At 53.4% G+C, this 24,714-nt stretch overlaps 1 protein-coding gene across 3 annotated transcripts in view; it reads left to right on the forward strand.

The window, feature by feature from the left end:
- The window catches only part of PDE4A (phosphodiesterase 4A), a 44,060-nt gene extending 19,824 nt beyond the window's left edge, over positions 1 to 24,236 (forward strand). For all 3 annotated transcript variants that reach the window (XM_065917757.1, XM_065917759.1, XM_065917760.1), the window contains exons 2-15: positions 6,200 to 6,391; positions 7,442 to 7,478; positions 7,600 to 7,670; positions 8,441 to 8,490; positions 8,650 to 8,762; positions 13,130 to 13,223; positions 14,736 to 14,959; positions 16,949 to 17,047; positions 17,160 to 17,324; positions 17,559 to 17,658; positions 17,809 to 17,963; positions 18,297 to 18,419; positions 19,285 to 19,467; positions 21,609 to 24,236. In XM_065917757.1, coding sequence (XP_065773829.1) covers positions 6,200 to 6,391; positions 7,442 to 7,478; positions 7,600 to 7,670; positions 8,441 to 8,490; positions 8,650 to 8,762; positions 13,130 to 13,223; positions 14,736 to 14,959; positions 16,949 to 17,047; positions 17,160 to 17,324; positions 17,559 to 17,658; positions 17,809 to 17,963; positions 18,297 to 18,419; positions 19,285 to 19,467; positions 21,609 to 22,310 — 2,308 coding nt within the window. In that variant the 3' untranslated portion in view covers positions 22,311 to 24,236. The remainder of the gene's footprint in view (positions 1 to 6,199; positions 6,392 to 7,441; positions 7,479 to 7,599; positions 7,671 to 8,440; positions 8,491 to 8,649; positions 8,763 to 13,129; positions 13,224 to 14,735; positions 14,960 to 16,948; positions 17,048 to 17,159; positions 17,325 to 17,558; positions 17,659 to 17,808; positions 17,964 to 18,296; positions 18,420 to 19,284; positions 19,468 to 21,608) is intronic.
- The last annotated feature ends 478 nt before the right edge of the window (positions 24,237 to 24,714 follow it).

Below are 24,714 nucleotides of genomic sequence, written 5' to 3' on the forward strand. Positions count from 1 at the left end.
TGAATGCAGAGTTCCAAAGAATAGCCAGGAGAGATAAGAAAGCCTTCCTCAGGGATCAATGCAAAGAAATAGAGGAAAACAACAGAATGGGAAAGACTAGAGATCTCTTCAAGAAAATTAGAGATACCAAGGGAACATTTCACGCAAAGATGTGTTCGATAAAGGACAGAAATGGTATGGACCCAACAGAAACTGAAGATATTAAGAAGAGGTGGCAAGAATACACAGAAACACTGTACAAAAAAGATCTTCACGGCCCAGATAATCACGATGGTGTGATCACTCACCTAGAGCCAGACATCCTGGAATGTGAAGTCAAGTGGGCCTTAGAAAGCATCACTATGAACAAAGCTAGTGGAGGTGATGGAATTCCAGTTGAGCTATTTCAAATCCTGAAAGATGATGCTGTTAAAGTGCTGCACTCAATATCCCAGCAAATTTGGAAAACTCAGCAGTGGCCACAGGACTGGAAAAGGTCAGTTTTCATTCCAATCCCAAAGAAAGGCAATGCCAAAGAATGCTCAAACTACCACACAATTGCACTCATCTCACACGCTAGTAAAGTAATGCTCAAAATTCTCCAAGCCAGGCTTCAGCAATACATGAACCGTGAACTTCCAGATGTTCGAGCTGGTTTTAGAAAAGGCAGAGGAACCAGAGATCAAATTGCCAACATCCGATGGATCATCGAAAAAGCAAGAGTTCCAGAAAAACATCTACTTCTGCTTTATTGACTATGCCAAAGCCTTCGACTGTGTGGATCACAATAAACTGTGGAAAATTCTGAAAGAGATGGGAATACCAGACCACCTGACCTGCCTCTTGAGAAACCTGTATGCAGGTCAGGAAGCAACAGTTAGAACTGGACATGGAACAATGGACTGGTTCCAAATAGGAAAAGGAGTATGTCAAGGCTGTATATTGTCACCCTGCTTATTATTTAACTTATATGCAGAGTACATCATGAGAAACGCTGGGCTGGAAGAAGCACAAGCTGGAATCAAGATTGCTGGGAGAAACATCAATAATCTCAGATATGCAGATGACACCACCCTTATGGCAGAAAGTGAAGAGGAACTAAAAAGCCTCTTGATGAAAGTGAAAGAGGAGAGTGGAAAAGTTGGCTTAAAGCTCAACATTCAGAAAACTAAGATCATGGCATCTGGTCCTATCACCTCATGGGAAATAGATGGGGAGACAGTGGAAACAGTGTCAGACTTTATTTTTTGGGCTCCAAAATCACTGCAGATGGTGATTGCAGCCATGAAATTAAAAGACGCTTACTCCTTGGAAGGGAAGTTATGACCAACCTAGATAGCATATTAAAAAGCAGAGACATTACTTTGCCAACAAAGGTCCGTCTAGTCAAGGCTATGGTTTTTCCAGTGGTCATGTATGGATGTGAGAGTCGGACTGTGAGGAAAGCTGAGCGCCGAAAAAATTGATGCTTTCAAACTATGGTGTTGGAGAAGAGTCTTGAGAGTCCCTTGGACTGCAAGGAGATCCAACCAGTCCATCCTAAAGGAGATCAGTCCTGGGTGTTCATTGGAAGGCCTAATGCTGAAGCTGACACTCCAATACTTTGGCCACCTCATGCGAAGCGTTGACTCATTGGAAAAGACCCTGCTTCTGGGAGGGATTGGGGGCAAGAGGAGAAGGGGACGACAGAGGATGAGATGGCTGGATGGCATCGCCGAATCAATGGGCATGAGTTTGAGTAAACTCCGGGATTTGGTGATGGACAGGGAGGCCTGGCATGCTTCGATTCATGGGGTTGCAAAGAGTTGGACATGACTGAGCAACTAAACTGAACTGATGTGAGGGTTTATTTCTAGGCTCTCTATCCTTTTCAAATTTATGTATTTATTTTTGACTGCACTGGGTCTTCATTGCTGCTCAAGGGCTTTCTCCTGTTGCAGCAATCAGCGACTACTCTCTAATTGCAGTGCACCAGGCTTCTCCTTGTGGTGGCTTCTCTTGTTGCAGAGCACATGCTCTCGGGTGCATGGGCTTCAGCAATCACATCAGAGAAGCTCAACAGTTGAATCTTGTGGGCTTAAGAATACAGGCTCAGTAGTTGTAGTGGTTGGGTGCAGTTGTCCTGTGGCATGTGAGATCTTCCCAGACCAGGGATCCCCTGCATTGCAAGGCAGACTCTCAACCACTGGACAACCAGGGAAGCCTTCAACTATCTTGATATTTTCAATTTACGATGGGTTTATCAGGACTTTATCATAAGTCAAGGAAATCACTGATTCCTCTCCTTCATCCTATACAAATAATTCATAAATAAATCCCTTAGGTTTTATTTTAAATATATGTTCCAAATACAACCATTTCTCAGTAACTCACCACAACCATCTTAGCCCAAGCCACTAATAAAACACCTCATTTAAAAAAGTCAAAGAAGATCTGCAGTTTATTTTTGTGTTTTTTTTAAATTGCTGAATACCCTTGTAGCTCAATCAGTAAAGAGTCTGCCTGCAACGCATAAGACCTGGGGTCAATTCCTAGGTCAGGAAGGTCCCCTGGAGAAGGAAATGGCAACCCACTCCAGTATTCTTGCCTGGAGAATCCCATGGACAGAGGAGCCTAGCAGGTTACAGTCTATGGGGTCGCAAGAGTTGGACACAACTGAGCAACTAAGCATAAACACATTCCATGGCATGGATCTGTTACCATTTACCCACTCGTCTGTTGATGTACGTTTGGTTTGGTTGTTTCTAGTTTTTGGTGATTATGAAGAGAACTGCTATAAACACTAGTCAGCAGGCCTATATATATACATATATATTCATTTTGGCTGTGCTGGGCAGGTCTTAGTTGTGGCATCCAGGATCTTAAGTTATGGCATGTGAACTCTTAGTTGCAGCTTGTGGGATCTAGTTCCCTGACCAGGGATCAAACCGGGGCCCCCTGCCTTGGGAATGTGGAGTCCTAGCTGCTGGACCACCAGGGAAGTCCCTAGTCAGCAAGTTTTTGAGCAGACATGTTTTCATTTATCTTGGGTAAATATATAGGAGTGCAGTTGTCAGATTGTACAATTAGGGTATGCTCAATTTCATAAGAAACTAACCAACTGTCTTCCAGAGTGGCTGTACCACTTGACATTCCCATCAGCAGTGAATGGGAGTTCCAGTTTCTCTGAATCCTTGTCATCGGCACTTGGTATCCTTGTCAGTTTTTGTTTGCTTAGCATCCTAGTGGGTGTGAAGGGATAGTTCATGGTTTTAATTTGCATGTCCCTAAGGAGGGATGATGTTTCCTATGCTGAAGTGCCATCTGTGTATCTTCTTTGGTGAACTGTCCATACTCTGCTAATTTTTTCATTGAGTTTAAATTTTCATTTATCTATTTTTTGCTCCACTGAGTCTTCATTGCTGCACAAGGGCTCTTTCTAGTTGCAGTGCGCGGGCTTCTCATTGCAGTGGCTTCTCTTGTGGAGCACGGACGGGCTCTAGGCGCCGGGGCTTGGTAGCTGTAGCCTGTGGGCTTAGTTGCTCTGCGGTTTGTGGCATCTTCCTGGATCAGGGTTCGAACCTGTGTCCCCTGCATTGGCAGGCAGAGTCTTAACCACTGCACCACCGGGGAAGTCCAAGTTGTCTGTCTTCTTATTATCGAATATTCAGAGTTCGTTGTGTATTCTGGATACCAGTCTTTTGTCAGAAATTTTCTCCCAGTCTGTGGCTTGTCTTTTTATTCTCTTGACAGTGTCTTTTGCAGAGCCATGTTCAGTGTTTTTAAAATGTTTTCTGAAGTTTGTTTTCAAAAGATGTCTGAGTTTTCAACTATTAAAAATTTCTGGTTTCTTTCCTAAAATTGGAACCCAGGGCCCCCAGCCCCACTCTGCTTTTTGTGTCGGCTGCCTGGCCCCTGGAAAAATTTGCTCTGAGAGAAATGTGCTCTGATGGGGGTCGTCAACAGAGGGCAGCAGTTAAAACATTTTGATCTGAGACTTGGGGTGGAATTCTGACTGCACTATGACCTTCCTGTGTGACCTGGAACCAGTCATCCCCTCTGAACCTTAGTTTCTTCATGTGTAAAATGGAGGCAGTGAAGTACCCCCCACCCCCCCATCCCAGGGCTGGCCCAGGAAAAAGAGTCCATTTATAGAAGCTGGTATTGTCCTTCCTGGTCTAGGAGATTTCAGATTTTTTTTTTTGACCAGGCTACATGGCATGTGGGATCTTAGTTCCTTGGCCAGGCATGGACCCTGGGCCCCCTGCGGTGGAAATGCAGGGTCCTTACCACTGGACCGCAAGAGAATTCCCTCAGATTTATTTCTTAGCAGAGGGAACATTCAAATAAAATCTTAGACCGACATTCAACAGTAGGACCAGAAAGTGCAGGGAGGATTCTATTTCCTCTCTCCCTACCCGGTTGTACTCACCAGACCACAGCCTGAAATCTGCTGACCAGTCTAACAGCCTCATTTTAACGGAGTCACAGACCAGAGAGGCCAGTGACCTTGTTGAGGTCACACAGCGTGTCACAGGCACACAGCTCCCCACGCTCATCCTCAGACCTTCATATCAATTGCCTAGCTGAGTTCCCTCCCCAGGGATACTGACAGATTTACAGTTGGGGGGCTGATAGATTTACAGTTAGGGGGCTGATAGATTTATAGCTGCCAGTGTTTCTTGAGCTGCGTGCTAGGCACCATCCTGAGCATGTTACCTGTGTTAACGCCGGTTACCTGGATGACCTGAGGCAGGCGGTGGTTGCCCCCATACTGCAGAAGAGGAAACTGAAATTCGGTCTTTCCCCCAAGTTGTACACTGGGAAGTGGTATGGCCAGCTTTTCCCTGCCTCATCTAGAGGCTCTGTCTTGGCCAGTGCCAGCAGAATGGAGTCCTGCTGTATCCTCTTTGTAGTTGTGTCTCTATTATCTATCTGTATCTCCACCCAAGTGACACCAATTTCCTTGCTGGTCCTCCAACAAAAACCATATTCTGCCACAGGGCCTTTTTACTTACTGTTCCCTCACCCTGGAGTGCTTTCTCCCACCTCCTGACCCATGGCCTGCTCCTTCTCATCCTTCAGGCCCTACTCAGATACCACCTCCTCAGAGAGACCTGCCTCCACCACAGCAGCTAAAAATCACCTTTTCAGCCACCCACCTAGTTTTAATTCCCTGGATGGCACCATCCAGCCCATATATTCAGCCATTCATTCATTCATAGATTGATTCATATAGTAAACATTTATTGGGCGTCCAGGCCATGTTCTTAGCCAGAGATTCAGCAGTGAACAAAGCAGGCAAAAATCCTTGCTCTGCAGAGTTCTAGAAGGAAGGCAAACAGTGGAGAAGTAAAACATAGAATGTGTCGGGTAAGTAGTATTTATTTTAAGGAAAGGAAATATGAAATATAAGGGCAGAGGATGACATTTCAGATGGGTTGGTTGGGGGAGGCCTTCCTGAAGAGGTGACATTTGAGAGGAGGCCTGAAGGAGGTGAAGGGAGAGCCACTGGAGATCTGGGCCAGGGAAACAGCCTGTGCAAAGGCCCTGAGGCAGGAATGTTTCTGGAATATTTAGGGAACAGCCAGATAGCAATTATGGCTGCAGCAGAGTCCATGAAGGGCAGAGTGGGTATGGGGGTAGGGCCTTGTAGGCCACAGCGAGGACTTTGGCTTTGACTCTGAGTGAACTGGGAGCCATAGAAGGTTCTAAACAGAGGAGGGATGTGACCCAACTCAGGTATTCACAGGCTCCCTCTGACTGCTGAGGGAAGCAGACAGGGGTATAGACAGAAGCTAGGGGCCAGAGCAAAGACAAACATCCTGGCCCAGGCAAGTGATGATGGGGAGGCTGGCCAAGGAAGGGGTATGAAGCAGACAGATTATCCTTGAATAGATTTGATTGCTTTGAGGTGCAAAGGAAAGAACAGAGCAAGGAGGACCCCACAACTTCTGGGGGTGTGCAGTGCTGCCCAGTTAGCCTTTTTCTAGACCAGCCCTCCCGGTGTCATGTCTGTGAAGGGCACAGATCACAGTCTGTCTTGGTCATGGCTGTGTCCCTTAGCTCTGGCAGCAGGACCAGGCATACAAAGGTGGTCTCTCTCATTTCCTGTCTCCCATCTTTTCTGAGGTGTCTGTCTCTCTTGTCAGGAACTTCCTGGGTCCCCTCATTTCTCCCGACCTCCCCCCTTCAATGTCATCTCAGCCCCCTGACCCCTCTTCCCGCCCACCCCTTGCAGCTTGGAGGCGGAGAATGGACCGACACCATCGCCAGGCCGCAGCCCGCTGGACTCGCAGGCGAGCCCGGGCCTCGTGCTGCATGCCGGGGCGGCGACCAGCCAGCGCCGGGAGTCCTTCCTCTACCGCTCGGACAGCGACTATGACATGTCACCCAAGACCATGTCCCGGAACTCGTCGGTCACCAGCGAGGCGTGAGCACCTGCCACTCCCCCCCCCCCCGGCTGGCTCTTCCAGGCCTCCTGGCCCCAGCAGGGGGGGGCGGGGGCTGTCCAACCCCCACCCCACCCCATGGTCCTCGGCAAAAACTAAACAGCACCCTTATTCCCTATCGAGGACTCAACCCCTTTATAGCATACCCACCAAGTGAGGTATGAGTGCCCACCCCGTCTCTGCCCTGCCACCCGGCCACTCTGAGCCCAGGCCCAGCCCCACCCATGTCCCTACAGTGCCCACCCACCCAGCCTGCCCATGCCCACTCCTACCCCTTGGTTTCAGGGGCCTGGCCCCACCTTATCCCATCTCTCCAGCAAGAAGGGAACCCCACTTGAGCCCCTCCTGGCCACCACTTCCAGAGGGTCCACCTCGGCTGACCCTCTTCTTCCTCCCCATGTCTAGGCTTCCCTAAACCAGCCCCCCTTATCATGACCACCTGTAGAGGTGTGTGGAGAAGGAAATGGCAACCCACTCCAGTATTCTTGCCTGGGAAATCCCATGGACAGAGGAGCCCAGTGGGCTACAGTCCTTGGGGTCGCAAAGAGTCGGACACGACTGAAGCAACGAAACAGCAACAGCATAGAGTTGTGAGCACCCCCATCTCCTCAGCCCTCTTCCTTCTCACTGAACCCTCCAGCCCTGTCCCTATCCAGTGAGGCATTCATGTCACCCCTTCCCCCCAGCTCCTGCCCTCCGCCCCTCCCCACTACTGGTTTCTCCAAGCTCAGCCTCTGAGGTGTGTTCACTGTCCTTTCGTCTCTGCGCGCCCCTCCCTCCTTGCCCCACCTGAACCCTTCTCCCTGACTGTTTCCTTCAGAACCAGCCCCTGCAGTGTGACCATCCTTGTAAGGTATAAGCACCCCTCCCCTACCCCACAGAGCTCCTTCCTGTCCACCAGCCTCCCGGGGCCCAGCCCCCCACAGAGTGACACCCTAGGGACTTGCTTTTCTGGTAGCCCCAGCCCCTGTCCACCCCAGACCCTTGGGGCCCCCACTGTGAGGACCCCTGACCTGCCCCTGTCCTTGCAGGCATGCAGAGGACCTCATCGTCACGCCGTTTGCCCAGGTAAGACCCCCTCCCCTAAGAAGGGACGGGGCTCTGATTCTCCCTCACACGTGGGGACGGGCCCAGCCCCAGCTCCCCACTCTGGGTGGACCCCTCTCCTCACCCTGGCTCCACCACCCAGGTGCTGGCCAGTCTCCGGAGCGTTCGCAGCAACTTCTCCCTCCTGACCAATGTGCCCATTCCCAGCAACAAGTAAGTGGAGGCTGGGCCCCAGGGTCTGTGATCATGAGGCTCAACACACCTGGGTCCAACTCTCACAGCTGCTGTATGACCTCAGGCAGGCACTTGACCTCTCTGAGCCTGTTTAGGCAACAGCTGCCACTGAGCCAGTAAACCATTGTGATTCAAATTCTTAAGTTGGGGAAACTTTTATAAACAAAGATGCAGGGGTATGGACACTCAAGGCTGAGGTCATGAGTGGTCAGCCACCCCAGCCTCTGGGCCACTCCTGGCCGTGATGCCAGCTTGCCAGGCATTTAGCCTCCTGTGTTGCCTCTGTCAACTGGATAACCGCTGTAGGAAGTTGAGAAGGTGATGTACAGAAAGTGCTAGAATATTGCCCAGCACATAGTAAGTGCTCACTGCATAGAAGTAGTTCTTATTTGGAGGCAGGGGTGAGGCTGAGAGCCGCTGGTTCCTCTGGGAGCCCAGGGGCGGGGCAGAGTTATCCTGGAGTTCAAGGAACTCGGGGAAGGGATGGTCAGGGAAGCAGGAGACACGGGGTCTGACCTAACCAGCCAGATAGTCTTAGGGAAGCTGGCTCCACCTTTGTGAACCTCAGTTTCCTCATCTGTAAAATGGGTTTTTGTGGGGCTCTGTGAGAGGCAGTGGGCAAAGTAAATGCAGCATGCCCGGGACACACAGAGAGGGCTCATAAAGAGGAAAGTCAGTGCTCTTCATGGAGAGAGGGAGGCAGAGACGCAGGGAGGGCCAGGCTGAGGTTGGGGCCCGATTTTTTGCAGGCGGTCCCCACTGGGCGGCCCAACCCCCGTCTGCAAGGCCACGCTATCAGGTAACTCAGCCCGGGGCACGAGAAAGGCCCCTCGTGGTGCCCCAGTGCGGGCTCCCTCACCCCCTTTCCCGGCACCCTACTCACCTGACGGGCCCCCATCACCTCTGGGGGTCTCCGTGCGAACCCTCGCAGTCACCGCCCCGGCTGCCCCTTCCCCAGAGGAGACGTGTCAGCAGTTGGCCCGGGAGACACTGGAGGAGCTGGACTGGTGTCTGGAGCAGCTGGAAACCATGCAGACCTACCGCTCCGTCAGCGAGATGGCTTCCCACAAGGTGAGTAGAGCAGCGGGGTGGAGCCATCGGCTGGGGGCGGGGCTAGCTATGGGGCGTGGTCAGTGGGCGTGGTCGACCTGGGATTAGAGCCTGTGGGGTGGGGTCAGACTCTGGGTGTCAGCTCTTTGACTTTGTATCTCCTGTAAACCTGGGTGTGTGTGTGTGTGTGTGTGTGTGTGTGTGTGTGTGTGTGTGTGTGTGTGTGTGTGTGTGGTATCTCCTGTAAACCTGGGTGTGGGTGTGAGTGTGTGTGTGTGTGTGTGTGTGTGTGTGTGTGTGTGTGTGTGTGTGGTATCTCCTGTAAACCTGGGTGTGGGTGTGAGTGTGTGTGTGTGTGTGTGTGTGTGTGTGTGTTATCTGACTTGGTAACTCCTGTAGACCTGGGTGTGTGTGTGGGGTGTGTGTGTGTGTGTGTTATCTGACTTGGTATCTCCTATAGACCTGGGTGTGTGTGTGTGTGTGTTATCTGACTTGGTATCTCCTGTAGACCTGGGATGTGTGTGTGTGTGTGTGTGTGTGTGTGTGTGTGTGTTATCTGACTTGGTAACTCCTGTAGACCTGGGTGTGTGTGGGGTGTGTGTGTGTGTGTGTGTGTGTGTGTGTTATCTGACTTGGTATCTCCTGTAGACCTGGGTGTGTGTGTGTGTGTGTGTGTGTGATCTGACTTGGTATCTCCTGTAGACCTGGGATGTGTGTGTGTGTGTGTGTGTGTGTGTGTGTTATCTGACTTGGTAACTCCTGTAGACCTGGGGGTGTGTGTGGGGTGTGTGTGTGTGTGTGTTATCTGACTTGGTATCTCCTGTAGACCTGGGATGTGTGTGTGTGTGTGTGTGTGTGTGTGTGTGTGTGTTATCTGACTTGGTATCTCCTATAGACCTGGGTATGTGTGTGGGGTGTGTGTGTTTGTGTGTTATCTGACTTGGTATCTCCTGTAGACCTGGGTGTGTGTGTGTGTGTGTGTGTGTGTGTGGTATCTGACTTGGTATCTCCTGTAGACCTGGGTGTGTGTGTGTGTGTGTGATCTGACTTGGTATCTCCTGTAGACCTGGGTGTGTGTGTGTGTGTGTGTGTGTGTGTGTTATCTGACTTGGTATCTCCTATAGACCTGGGTGTGTGTGGAGGGAGGTGTGTATGTGTGTGTGTGTGTGTGTGTGTGTGTCCCTAGGCGACCTTCTCTCCTGGGGGGAGCAGTTTGTATGTTTGTATGGTCTATGAGTGTGTATCTGTGGCTATATGACTGTCTGTTGGCTACCCGATTGCAGTGCTGGGCAGGGAGGAGGGGAGGGGAGTGGGGGTATCCCAATAAGATCGGTCAGGAGTGGCATGCACAAGCGTATATATGGAGGACGTAAGAGTATGCACAGCTGACAATGCGGGGCTGTCAGTGTGGGGGGCTGTGCCGGGCGGATGTGTATCTCTAGAGGTGTGAGTCAGTCCAGATGTGAATCTGAGTGTGTATCTCCATGTGTCTGTGACTCTGTGTGTGTGTGTGCGTGTGTGCTTGCAAGGCCACAGGAGTGGGTGCAAGGCATCGATGTACAGTCGTGCTGACTGTGCACTGCACAACTCCAGGGGGCGCCATTCAGAAAGCAGGCAATGTGAATGATGCCACCTGGAGTGGTACAGCTTGGTGGGAGGATGCCTGTCAGGAAATGAATGTGCAGGTGGGGGCGTCTGTGTTGGGGGGTGCGCACACCCGTGGGTGGAGGTTTGTCTGGGAACATGTGAGTCTGAGGGCAGTTGTGTCCCTGAGGGTATGTGTGGAGCATCTGAGAATGTGACTGTGTGTCTGAATGTAGGTCTGCGGGTGTATTTCTGCGATGGGGTGTGTGCATGTGGAGCCATGGGTGTGAGTGTGCGTATTCCCTTATAGATTAGTCAGGCCACATTTGTGTCTGAGGCCATGCGGGTATTCATGTTTGTTTACGAGTGTGTCTGTGGGTGTGTTGAGTGTGTCTGCAAGTGTGTCCAGTATCTGGGTGTTTATCCCTTAGTGTGCGCCTGCACTTCTGGTTGTGAGTCCATATCCTGGGAAGGGGTGTCTGGAGGCATTTGTACCTCTGTGTGCCCAATTTTATACCTAGAAATGTGTTGAACAACAGAGTTGTGACTGTGTGTGCGTGTTTGTGTGGTTAGCATAGGACTGAAAGCATTTGGGTGTCAGAGTGTGGTCAGGTGTGCCAAGTGTCTGGCTGTAGTGGTGTGGGGTGGAATTTGTGTCTGATTGTGTGTCGGTGTGTGGAGCATGTGGGTGTGTGTGTCTGTCGCTGGGTGTGCCCACGGGGGAGGGGGCATGCCCTCTGCTGGGTGCGTGTGCCTCCCCGCCTATCCCTGGCAACCTCACCTGGGTCCTGCCTGAGGCTCATGGGCCCCGGTGCCCCTTTAACGCCCCCCCCACCCCCAGCACCACCTGACATCGCATGCAGCCTGCCAGTGCTGCAGTGAGCACGCACACGCACACATACGGGCGAACACACGGAGCCCAGAGCCTCCGAAGCCTCCTCCCGGGACCCTCGCCCTGCACCTTGCCCCCATGGGCAGGGGTCCCCGGCCACCTCCAGCCACTGCTGCTGCCGCAGGGGGCCCCAGCGGGGCCCACGGCAGGCGGACCATGTAACCAGGGTTGCTGCCGGGAGCGCGGAGGGGAAGGGAGCCCCCCAGCCCTGCTGGGCCGGCCTGGGCCCCTCCGCGGCTCCCCCTTCCACTGCCCAGCACCCCGCCCCCCTGCCACAATAGCTGCTAACCCCGGGACTCCCCAAGCCCAGCCTCTGTGTGCGGCAGCCCTGAGCGGGGCCAAGACTCCACGATGCCCTTGGTGGATTTCTTCTGCGAGACCTGCTCCAAGCCGTGGCTGGTGGGCTGGTGGGACCAGGTAGGGGAACTCAGGGTGGAGGATGGGCAAGAGACCCAGCTCTGGCCCTCCCACCTCGCACCCTCCAGCCCCCGGTCTGGGCTTGTGTGTGCATCTGTGCACGTGTGTGGCCTGGAGATGAAGCCTGGTGACTGTGTCTCTGTGTGTGGCCCGGGGCTGGGCGTGGAAAGTGGGTGGCTGGGGGTGTGGGTCTCTCTCTGGGTGTGACCGTCAGCGCGCGTGTGTGTGTGTGTGTGTCTGGAGTGGTGGGGTGCTGCCTGAGGCCCATGGGCTTGTGTGCCTGGGTCATGGACCGGGGGATGGCCCTGGCCGAGATCACACGGTTCTGATTGTGGTGGTGTGTTTTGGGCCATGTTTATGAGCCCAGAGCTGCATGATTTTTCTGGGGCATGTGACCCCGAGTTCAGTGACTGCTTTATTGTGTGTGCTCCTTGATGTGTGTGTTTGGGGGCTGTGTAGCACTGTGTAAGTGGGAGGTCTGTGACTCTGTGTGTGGTTGTGTGACTTTGTGGGTCCATCTTGTGTGTGGATGTGTGTCTCTCTATGGGTGCCCTGGCAGCCCTGGGAGGAGTGAGTGCCCCTCCCAATGTGGGCCAGGCAGGCTCACCCTTCCTGCCAAGAGTCCCTCCTGCCTCTCTGGACAGTCGGCTCCAGCTCAGGGGGCGCTTTGGTGGAGCTTGGGGGTGGGGAGCCGGTGCCCTTTCTCCTCATGCACAATGTCACAGCGGCCACTTGTGTGAAGAGAGATGGGGAGACCCAGAGGAGCCCCCAGGCCTGGTTCTAGGCGTCCCCTGTCTATCTGTGCATCTGTCCACCCCTCTGAGGTTGGGGGAGAGGGGGCTATGATGGGAACCCCCCCTCCCCTGGTGACTGAACTAGGGTTTCCTCTGCTCACCCTTCTCCCTGCCCCGGCCAAACATCTTCACCCAGAATTTCAGGACTGCATTCCTTCCTTCCAAACTAGGCTGAGGGCTGGGGGGCGGGGGCAGGACCCTGGGGTATGGGGTCCCTGTCTGGGAAGACCTGGGCCAGGGGTAGCTCTGGGAAGGCAGGGGTTAAGGGACCCACGGCCTGCCCCCTTTTCCCCAGCTCAGCAGCTGGTTGGAGGGGGAGTTGCTAAGGAGACTCCCATCACCATGGTGACGGGATTCTCCTGACACCCCATTGGCTCCCTGTTAAGCAGGAGCCCCTCCCTTCCACAGGTGCCCCTCTGGCTCCTCCTTGGGGGCAGAAAGAGGGCGTATGGTGAGAGGAAACCCCCTTTCTCAGAGAGGGAGGGCTACACTCCCCAAGCCTGGGGACCTCCATCGAGAGTTGGGAGGAGAGGAAGGACTGACCCCTCCCCCTCACAGCCTGCTGAGGGCTGTGTTGGCTGAGCAGAGAAGTGAGAGGGGCTTATGGGTTCTTAAGGGGTTTCTTGGGAAGGCTTGACCTTATCCCCCCAAACCCCTGCTGTGACCCTATCATGCCTTCCTTCTTGCCTCCTTCACCTTAGTTCAAAAGGATGCTAAACCGTGAACTCACACACCTGTCAGAGATGAGCAGGTCAGGAAACCAGGTCTCTGAGTACATCTCCACCACATTCCTGGGTGAGTGAAGGGCAGCATTGTGTGTGTATGTGGGGGATGCATAACTGGACTGTTGGGGGGCACCCCAGACCCTGGGTCTTGTTGCACACTTTTGTCCAAGGGACCCTGACTCACCTCCCCAAAGGTCAAAGTCACCACACTCAAAAAAGTTCCTACACTCCAATACCCTCCAATTTAATGAGACCCCAACTCCTATAGAACCCCTACATTGAAAGCTGAAAAGTCCCTCCAAACTCAGTGGGACCCCATTGGAACTATCAAACTCAAGGACCCCAAGAAACCCCCAAACTCAAATAGAACTCAAAGTCTCCCAAAATTCAGTAGAATCTCCAACCTGGAATTTCCTTGCCCCAAATTCAAAAGACCCCTCAAACTCAAGAGAGATGCCCGGACTCAGTGGGATTCTCAAATTTTAGGGGATTCCTGCCCTTAAAAGCCAATAAAGACCCCCAAAGATTTAAAAAACCTCCAAGCTGAAATCTTCCCAATTCAATAGAATGCTCAAACTTGGTACAATCCCCACAAATTCAGTAGACCCCCAAACTTTAGATATCCAAATTCAATAGGATTCTCTTGCTTAGCTTAAACCTATACAGTGATTCCCCAAACTCTGGAGAATTCCTTAACTCAGAAACTTAAAGGTAGAATACCCCAGATTCACTGGAACCCTTCGGCCTACAAGGACCTTCAAGGTCCACCTCCCCCTCATCCTGAAGCCAAGAGCCTTTACTGAGACTATCCCTGACAAAGTCAGGGTAACTTCACCTTCAGAATTGATCACCAAAGTTCCCCAAATTCAGGCTACCTGTCCCCCCCAACCAAGCTGGAAAGAAGGTTTCAGAGTTTCAAACATTCCCGCCAGTGAAGGTGTGACGTGCCTGAATGCCAAAGACCCAGCCAATAGGAGCACAGCATGCAAATGAGCCCTCTTAGGCCCTGTCATTGACTGGTGGGACCCAGGTCACAATGGGTGGCCCTGGCTGGACTCTGGAAGGCCTAAAGAGCTCAGGAAAAGAGACTTCTGGGGCTGGCCCCCAGACAGGCTGATGTCCAGAGGGTAGGGGTGGGCCCATGGAGCCAGACACCACCCTTCCTTCCCACCTCCCAGCGCTCTCCACCCCCACCAGCCCTCTGGGTCACCACGGGGCTCTCTTCCCAGCCCGAGAAGGGTCTTTGCCTATCCGAGGCAGGCAGAGGCCCTCTCTAGCATCCCCACCCTGCCTCCTGACTTCCCATGCCACCCCCTCGCCAAACTTGGTGCTTGGACTGGGACTACCCCACAGCTCTCGTCTGGCACTGAGGTCCCCACTCCAGCCCACCACCTCCCAGAAGAATTCCTACCTCCGCTCTGGTTTCCAGTCTATAAGCAACCAACAGCATGACACCAGGACTAGATCTGCCCTCCTGGGTGAGAATTTTCAGGGCTTGAGGGGTAAGGCAGGCACAGTCTGAGAACCAGATGAGGGAGCTTCTGTGGGGTAATCATGCTTGCCTCTCCTCTATCTTCCGCAGACAAGCGGAATGAAGTGGAGATCCCATCACCCACGATCAAAGATCGGGAAAAACAGGAAGCGCCACGGCAGAGACCTTGCCAGCAGCCCCCGGCCCCTGGGCCACAGCTCCAGCCCATGTCTCAGATCACCGGGGTGAAGAAGCTGATGCACAGCAGCAGCCTCAGTGATTCCAGCATCCCCCGCTTTGGCGTGAAGACTGATCAAGAGGAGCTCCTGGCCCAAGTGGGTGGGGCCTCAGCGGGGGCGGGGCTGGAGAGGGCGGGGCTGGGTTCTGGGGGCGGGGGCAGGGAAGGACTGGGCTTTGGGTCAGACTGAGATGAGGATTCCAGTATACCTGCCTTTTGAGACTCTCAGGAGAGAAGTGAAGGAAGCAGCATGCGCTGTGTGCCTGTCCATGGGATTCTCCAGGCAAGAATACTGGAGTGGGTTGCCATGCCCTCCTCCAGGGGATCTTCCTCACCCAGGGATCAAATCTGAATCTCCTGCATTGATAAGCGGGATCTTTACCACTAGTGCTATCTGGGAAGTTCAGGAAGCAATATAGGAAGGAGCTAATGAGCAAAAAGGTGGGTAGTCTCAGCTGGAATCAACGAGGCTCTGGTGTATGAACAGCACCACTGAGTTGAACCACCTTGAGGCAAACCTACTGGCCTTTTTTTTTTTTTAATTAATTAGTTAATTTTTGGTGGCACTGAGTCTTCGTTGCTGTGCACTGGCTTTCTCTAGTTGCAGCGAGTGGGGGCTACTCTTTGTTGCCGTGCGTGGGCTTCTCATAGCAGTGGCTTCTCTTGTTGCAGAGCACAGGCTCTAGGCACACGGGCTTCAGTAGTTGTGACACGGGGGTTCAGTAGTTGCAGCTCTTGGACTCCAGAGCACCGTCTCCACAGCTGTGGCTCACAGGCTTCATTGCTCCGTGGCAGATGGGATCTTCCCAGACCAGGGATCGACCCAGGATTGGCAGCAGACTCCTATCCACTGTACTCTTGTGCTGGCTGCACTGGCCTTTTGTCATAGACTGGAGGCTGTCCCCAGGGTGAATGCCCTCACCCCTTCTACATAGCTGTAGCGCAGAAAGAGCAGTTTTGTGGAGGTTTTTTTGGGGGGGGCCCACACCACACAGCATGTGGGATCTTCGTGTTCCCCCCAGAGCAGGTTGCTGAGAAGGGACAGCTGTGAGAATGTGTGACAGCTACAGCAGCTGGGGGGTGGACATGCTTACCAGTGGAAGGAATCTGTATAGAATCCAACAGCATCCACTACAGATCAAACCCGCATTTGCCTCCTAGCTTTTCTGTGAAGTCTTAGGCCAAAGGACTCCCACATTGACTTGTACAATGGACTTGACACAAGCTCAGGGGCTCCCTCAGCTGGCTTTTCTTGTAACCCTCCGTGTGCCAGCACTGGCCAGTGCTATATGCAGTTACCCAGTATTAAGCACTTACTGTGTACTGGCACTTTTTTGGGGGGCCATGCAGTAGGGCCTGAGGGATCTTAGTTTCCTGACCAAGGATCGAACCCACGCTCCTTGCAGTGGAAGTGCAGAATCCACTGGACCACCAGGGAGGTCCCTGGCACTGTTCTGAATTCTGGGAAGACATGAAAAACTAGCCCATTTTCCTTTCCTCCCGGTGCCCAAGAGCAGTTCAGCTGAGGCTGAACCGTGCTTTTGGGCCAGTCACACTGGGTTCACATCCCAGCCTTGCCGCTTGTGAGATGTAAGGTTTTGGGTAAGTCTTGTCACTGCTTGGAGTTTGGGTTCCTTCACCTGCCATGTGAAATCAAGCGCTTCGTGCAATGCTGGGTAGCTTATAGGCACTCAGTAGACACTGGGGCTGCTTTGTTATTTTCTGGCCCAGTAGGACCTGAGTGGTAAATTCTATACTGCTGAGCACACCTACCCACTGGTTGAGTGATAATGGTCCCACTATTCAGACCAGGGTTCTGAACACTTGGCTCAGATGGTAAAGCATCTGCCTACGATACAGGAAACCGGGTTCAATCCCTGGGTGGGAAAGATCACTGGAGGAGGGAAGGGCTACCCACTCCAGTATGCTTGCCTGGAGAATTCCATGGATAGAGGAGCCTGGCTGGCTACATACAGTCGCAAAGAGTTGGCCACGACAGAGCACCTAACACCTCTGAACTCCTAGAAAAGAGTCTAGAGGGTCCTGGCCTCAGGGGTTCCTGACCTGTGGCCTCCGTCTCCACCAGGAACTGGAAAACCTGAACAAGTGGGGCCTGAACATCTTTCGCGTGTCAGATTACGCTGGGGGCCGTTCCCTCAGCTGCATCATGTACACGATATTCCAGGTAGGGTGAGATTCCTGGTAGGGTGGTCTGAGTGGGGCCAACTCTGAGGGAGGGGGAGGGGTGAGGAGCTGAGGGCCAGGGAGGGTCACTGTCCCCTGACATCTGCCCGCAGGAGCGGGACCTGCTGAAGAAGTTCCGCATCCCGGTGGACACTATGGTGACATACATGCTGACCCTAGAGGACCACTACCACCCGGATGTGGCTTACCACAACAGCCTGCATGCAGCCGACGTGCTGCAGTCCACCCATGTGCTGCTGGCCACACCGGCGTTGGATGTGAGCACCACCTGGGCACCCCGTCTCTCCAGCCTCCCCTCCCCCACTGCCCATCTTGAATCTCCTGTTTCTCTCTCTGACCCTGAGTCCCTGACCTTCATCTCTCTTTGACCCTGTTCCTCTCTCTCCTGACCCCCATCTTTCTTGACGCTTCCATTTTTCTTTTACCCTGTCTCTCTGACTGGCCATCTTTCTAACCCCTGTCTTTCTCTGACCCCCTTGCTCCGTCCCCAGGCCGTGTTCACGGACCTGGAGATTCTCGCTGCCCTCTTCGCGGCCGCCATCCACGACGTGGACCACCCTGGAGTCTCCAATCAGTTCCTCATCAACACCAGTGAGCGGCCCTCTGTGAGGGCGGGGCCTGCTGGGATGGAGGTGGGGCCCGCTGGGCTGGGGGCGGGGCCTACGCTGGCCCCTCCCCGCGGGGGGCGTCCTGGGTGGGTCGTCTCTTCCTCTGACTGCCCCAACCTCACCTGGGCCCCAGATTCGGAACTGGCGCTCATGTACAACGACGAGTCGGTGCTGGAGAATCACCACCTGGCCGTGGGCTTCAAGCTGCTGCAGGAAGACAACTGTGACATCTTCCAGAACCTCGGCAAGCGCCAGCGGCAGAGCCTGCGCAAGATGGTCATCGACATGGTGGGCGGGGCGAGGGGCGGGGACAGTGCGAAGGGGTGCCTTTGCGCCGAGGGGAATTTGGGGAGGGTCTGGTCTGAGTCTGGGATAGACAGGCCGCGAGTAGGAGAGCCGTCCTTTGGGAGGGGGTTGTGGGGGCTGGATTTTTTTTCCCCACCCCCTGCATAAGGTGGGATCTTAGTTCCTTGACCGGGAATCAAACCTGTGCCCCCTTCAGTGGAAGCTGGTCTGCCAGGGAATTCCACGGGCTGATTGTGCGCCGTGTAAACTTTGGGTTGGGTGGGTGCAGAGGGTGGCCAGGCTTCGAGGGCCCCCAGGACAACTTCTTGTCCACAGGTGCTGGCCACGGATATGTCCAAGCACATGACCCTCCTGGCTGACCTGAAGACCATGGTGGAGACTAAGAAAGTGACCAGCTCGGGGGTTCTCTTGCTGGATAACTATTCCGACCGCATCCAGGTGCCCCCCCCCTCCCCCACACCATATAAGGACTCTCTCCCTCCTGTCCTCCCTTAGGTCTGGGTTGCTGCCCCTCACTCTGCCCTCAGCTCCCAGGTTGCCCATCTTCCTTGTCTTTTCTCTCCTCTGCCATCTAACTCTTTCCAACTCCCATCTCCCCCGTCTCACCCAATTCCCTCTTCCCTTTCTTTTTTTAACATAATGTGTGTTTTTGTTTTTGTTTTTGTTTTTTGTTTATGGCCATGCTGGGTCTTCATTGCTGTGCAGGTTTTTCTCTAGTTGGGGCAAGCCGGAACTACTCTCTAGTTGCAGTGCACAGACTTCTCATTGTGGTGGCTTCTCTTGTTGCAGAGTACAGGCTCTAGGGTGCACGGGCTTCAGTAGTTCCTGCGGCATGTGGGCTCAGTAGTTGAGGCTCCCGAGCTCTAGCACAGGCTTAATGGTTGTGACATGCAGTCCCAGTTGCCCTTCAGCTTGTGGGGTCTCCCCGGACCAGGGATCAGACCTCTGTCTTGTGTACTGACAGGTGAATTCTTGACCACTGAACCACCAGGGAAGCCCCCCTTTTCCCTTTCTTCATCAAGCCCTGTCTCCATTCCTCACACACCTCTGTCTCCCCCACTGCCTCTTTTCCCTTCCCTCCTTCTGCCCTTTGCTCATCAGCCACCTCTCACCTCTCATCTCTCCCCTTCTCTCCTCCACTCATCTCCCTTTTCCCTCACCTCCTCTTCCTCCATCCATCTTCCCCCTTTACCCACCTCCCCCCCCCACCCCCTAACTCTCTTTCCAAATGGAAAGTAAGAAAGCCTGGGGCCTGAAACTGGGTCGGGGCTATGGCCTCTAAAGGTCCCCCCACCCCACGCAGGTTCTGCGGAACATGGTGCACTGCGCAGACCTTAGCAACCCCACCAAGCCGCTGGAGCTTTACCGCCAGTGGACCGACCGCATCATGGCCGAGTTCTTCCAGCAGGGCGACCGCGAACGTGAGCGAGGCATGGAGATCAGTCCCATGTGCGACAAGCACACAGCCTCAGTGGAGAAGTCTCAGGTAGAGTCTCAGGGTGCTGGGAGGGAGCAGGGAAAGCCCCCCTACCTCACATCCTGGCCTGGAGCTCCAAGGCCCCCAGGAGGCCCTAAGCTGCCCATCCACAGTGTCAAGTTTTTTTTTGTTTTTTCCTTCTCTATCATGATGAGAAATAGGTAACACTTTCTGCTCCACAGAACAACTGAACTCAACCTCCACCTCCTTAATTTGTAGATTTCCGCCCAGACAGTTCTAACTCATTTGTTGCGACTGCCATAACATCAGTAATAATATTCATCTGACCATTAGTTACAGACCTCCTGTCTATTCAACCTCTTGGTTCCCCTATGATCTGTCCACTCATTTTGGGCCTGAGTTTTAGTGGATTTTTTTTTTTTCTTGTCGCACGGGTCTTCGTTGCTGCCTGCGGACTTTCTCTAGTCGCAGTGAGCAGAGGCTATTCTTCATTGAGGTGTCTGGGCTTCTCATTATGGTGGCTTTTCTTGTTGCGGAGCACAGGTTCTAGGCATGTGGGCTTCAGTAATTGCAGCACACAGGCTCAGTAGTTGCTGCTCATGGGCCCTAGAGCCATGGATTCAGAAGCTATGGTGCACCAGCTTATTTGCTCCATGGCATATGGAGTCTTCCCAGACTAGGGATTGAACCCATATCCCCTGCATTGGCAGGCAGATTGTTATCCACTGTGCCACCGGGGAAGTACTGATGGATTTTGAAAGGAACTGAAATGACTCAGCTTTGTCATCTGCCTGTTTAACAAAAGGGACAGAAAGATGGTCTTGTAAAGGACAACACTTCGGGGACTTCCCTGGAGGTCTAGTGGTTAAGATTCCATTCTCCCAGTGCAGGGGGGATGGGTTCCATCCCTGGTCAGAGGATTAAACCCACATGCCGTGCAGCTGGCCTAAAAAAATAAAAAGGATAAAGCTTCTGAGCATGAGAGTTTCTCACTATCCCTGCTCCTAGCCTCTTCCCTGGTGAGATCGCCTCTTCCTGTCTTGGTGTGTGTATGTTTCCCATGCAGGGTTACCCAGCCTCAGCACTACTGGAGTTTGGGGATGGCTCATTCTCTGTGGTGGGCACACCCTCTACATTGTAAGGTGTTGAGCAGTATCCTTGGCCTCCGCCCACGGGATGCGAGGAACACCCTCCCTTTCCTGTGGTAATAGCCGAAACTGTGTCCAGGCACTTTCAAATGTCCCCTGGTCATCCACATAGCCCCCTAATCCTTGATGAAAACCAGATTTATTTGTTTTGTTACGCATTTATATTCACAGGTAACTTAATAGGAATAGTTTGTAGTCTTAGCTTTGTTAAAAATATAAATTGTGTCAGTATATTCTTATTTTTATATAGCTTACCTTTTCTTCCCAACAGTGACTTGGAGATCTATCCACCTTATTACACAAAAATTAAGCTCATCCTTTTTCACTGCTGTGTAGTATTCCCATGGGCTTCCCAGGTGGCTCAGTGGTAAAGAATCTGCCTGCCAATGCAGGAGACAAGGATTTGATCCCTGAGTTGGGAAGATCCCTTGGAGAAGGAAATGGCAACCCACTCCAGTATTCTTTTTTTGTTTTTTTTCATTCTTGCTGGGAAAATCCCATGAACAGAGGAGCGTGGCTGGCTACAGTCCATGGGGTCTCAAAGAGTTGAACACAACTTAGCAACTGAGAACACTTGCATTCTTGGAACTAAAATCCTGCAAGCCACACAGCGAGGCAAAAAAAAAAAGGGGGGGTGGGGGCTTTCATGAATATCTGTGACTTACCACCATTTTTAAAAACTAATTCCCATCTGAGGTGTATATAGAGGTGTTTCCAGTTTTTGTTTACATCTCATATGTGATTGTTTTCCCCCTTACTTACACAAGAGTTTTTCCAGGGTGGATCTGGAGAAGCAAACTTGCTAGGTCAAATGGTATCAGTATCTCTTATTTTTATTTAGTTTTTGCTGCACTGCGTGGCATGCAGGATCTCAGTTCCCGGATCAGGGATCGAACCCTGTCCACCTGCCATGGAAGTGCAGAGCCCTAACCTTACCTGGATGACCGGGGAAGTTCCCTGCGTCAGCATCTTTTAAATTTGATCAGATCCCACAGCATGATGGTGCCATCTTTGGTTTCTGCTTCCCTCCCGCTCCCTCAGGTGGGTTTCATCGACTATATCGTACACCCGCTGTGGGAGACGTGGGCTGACTTGGTCCACCCAGACGCCCAAGAGATCCTGGACACTCTGGAGGACAACCGGGACTGGTACTATAGCGCCATTCGGCAAAGCCCCTCGCCACCCCCTGAGGAGGAGCCTGGGGGACCGGGCCACCCCCCACCACCAGACAAGTTCCAGTTCGAGCTGACGCTGGATGAGGAAGAGGAGGAGGAGGTGTGCAGTGTCCCGGGCGCAGTTGCAGTTCAGGAATTGTACACGGCCCAGGACGCCTCCCCGCCTGAAGGCCCTTTGGAGCTTGATGGCCAGGATCCGTCTGCGGAGGTGGAGATAGAGGAAATGTACTTGACCCGGCGAGTGGACGCCACAGGTAGTGTGGCAGCTGGCCAGGATGTGTCCATGCCCCGAGGCGCATCCGTGGATGTCTACGTGGGCTGCCGCCGCAGCATCCCTGCCCTGTCTCCTAACAGCCTTGCTCTGCTTGCCTTGAGGACACCGCCCCCTCCAGAGGACGACCCGGGCCTTCTGGGCCTCCCCTCCATGGCAGCCGAGGTGGGGGCCCAAAAAGAGCATCAGGCTGCCAAGAGGGCATGCTGTGCCTGCACGGGGACATCCGGCGAGGATCCCGCTCCTGGAGCACTTCCAGCTCCCGGAGGCTGGGGGTCAGCTGGTGGCCCGACCTGAGCGTCAGTCCCTGCACCCGGTGGGCCTCCGTGCCACCCGCCACCGCCACCACCATCACCCCCTGACCTCCTCCACTGCCTCAAAGACTCTTGGGCCTCCTGAGAAAAAAGAAAACAGAAAAGTGGGTTTTTTTTCTCTTTTCTTTTTTTCCTCTTTCCCCCCCACCCCCACCCAGGGGCCTCTTTTTGGAGGTGGGGGCTGGGGAACCAGGGGCTGAGGTCCCGGAAGTGATTTTATTTTTGGAATTTTAATTGTTACATTTTTAGAAAAAGAAAAAAAAGAAAAAAAAAAAAACAGGATGAAACACAGCAACTGTAGACGCTCCTGTTCCCGGCTCCCCTTGTCCAGTTCCAACCACCCCCCGATCCTACCTCGTCAGCCCCCAATCCTCACCACCGTCGCCCAGGTTCCAGGCTTAGTCTTCCGGCCTCTTGGGGCCCTTTCCCTGGTGTAGAATCTCCCTCCAGACTTCTTCTGAATTTTGGGAGGATCTCTAGAACCCAGCCAGGAATAGCCATTCTGGGTGGGGCCCCTGGGGGTGGGGAGGGGTCACCCAGTGTAGGGGGGGCCCCAGCTCCAGTCCTACTCTGGCTTTCTGCCCTCCCCTCCCCAGAAGTCTTCCGCCTCATTTTGCACAAACCTGGCAATACTGACTCGAGGGAGCCATGGGGCTTCAGGAGGCAAGGGGAGGGTGTCAGAGGGACATTCACACCACCAACCTGGGGTCTGAGGTTTGAGGAGGGCCTGATCCCACTTTCCCCTCCACCCATCACCCCTTTCCTCTTCCACTCCGGGTTTTGGTTTGAATTTTCTCCGTTTGGAGAGGGGGGATGATTTGGAGCCACCCCCCTTCCTTCCAGCTGCTTCTCCTCTTGTTTCTGCCTTAATGATTCCCACGGCCATAGGGGAGGGGGTTGCAGTGGCTCCCACTTGCACCTCGAGTGGGGCGGGGCCAGGCCCAGAGTTCCTGTCCTGGGTATGCCCCCTCCCCAGCATCCTCCTGCCCACCCCCAACTCTTTGCCCTAGGAGGAAGCAATAACGGTGTACACCCACATCCCCTTTCTGGGCAGCCCACCCCACCCTGGCCTCAAAGTCATTTCTCCTTTCATCCCCCACCTTGCCAAGCCTCCCTGTCTTCCCCTTGCTATTCCCTGGAGCAATACGACGGACAGATGCAAGGCCATTTTTCTTCAAGCCATGGGGGGACTATTTGGAAGGAAAGACCCCCACTTCCCCCATCCGCTCTGCCCCTCAGCTTGGTTCTGCAGCTGGGCAGGACCGCCCTCTCTCATCTTCCTCCCCTCCGATTCTGAGCACACGGTACTGTAGCCCCCAGCTCCCCCCAGCCTTCCATCTGTCTGTCCTTCCCTGTGGGGAGTACCGGCCATTCCCACCCCCAAGATGCTGTACAGGGTTCATTTTTGTAGCGAAAGTAGTTTCAGTCCCAGCCGGCGACCGGAGGGGGCCTTTTCTTTTGGTTCTCTTTCTTTCTCTTTTGTTTTTGTTTTGTTTTGTTTTTTGTACATACTGTAAGGTTGGTTTGTAAATTATTCTACAGAGGCAAAAAGGGAAAATAAACTTGCCCTTCCTCCACTGACTCAGTCAGGGGAAAGAGGGGTGGGGGTCTCCCAGGGGGAGTCTCCATTCCTGCTGTATTATACAAACTGTACCATAGACCCCCAGAAGTGTGGAGTCAGTGCTGTCTAACAGGGAGTCATGTGATCAGAGGGGGAGGTGAGGGCTGGGCAGTACCTGCCCCTCTCCCTGTCCCCAGGGACCCAGGGGAGGGGAGCCCAGGACGACCCCCGCCCCCCCGGGAGCTGCTCAAGTGTTGTCCAGTTTAACGATCAGTCAGTCGGTCCACTGATCGATACTCAACCCTTCGATCTTGTCTCCAATTAAACCAAGGCTTTCACCGATCTTCATGGCTGATGTGGCTTCTTTTTCCCATCCTATTTCTCAAGGTGTGTCTTGTGAGTTGTCTGTCTGGGGCCAGGTAGGGGTAAGGAATGGACTCAGTCCCTGCCCTTTCCTGGGCAGATGGAACTTGAGGGGGTTCTGAGAGCTTGGCAAGAGGCAGCCCCCAGGCCTGGGCCAGGTCCAGACACAGGGACTGCTGCGGGTTTTAAAGCGTGGGTTCAGACCACACAGTTTTTGGAGGCTAGGAAACCCAGGTAAAGAATCCACCTGCCAGTATAAGAGACAAGTGTTTGATCCCTGGGTCAGGAAGATACCCTGGAGGAGGGCATGGCAACCCACTCCAGTATTCTTGCCTGGAGAGTTACATGGACAGAGGAGTCTGGCGGGCTGCTGTCCATAGGGTCACAGAAGAGTCGGATGTGACTGAGCACACAGACCCAGGTGAGCCTTGTTTCTCTGAACGTGCAGCGTATCTGACGCAAC

This window comes from Muntiacus reevesi, chromosome 1, assembly GCF_963930625.1.
Source record: "Muntiacus reevesi chromosome 1, mMunRee1.1, whole genome shotgun sequence".
In the NCBI taxonomy this organism is placed as follows: Eukaryota; Metazoa; Chordata; class Mammalia; order Artiodactyla; family Cervidae; genus Muntiacus; species Muntiacus reevesi.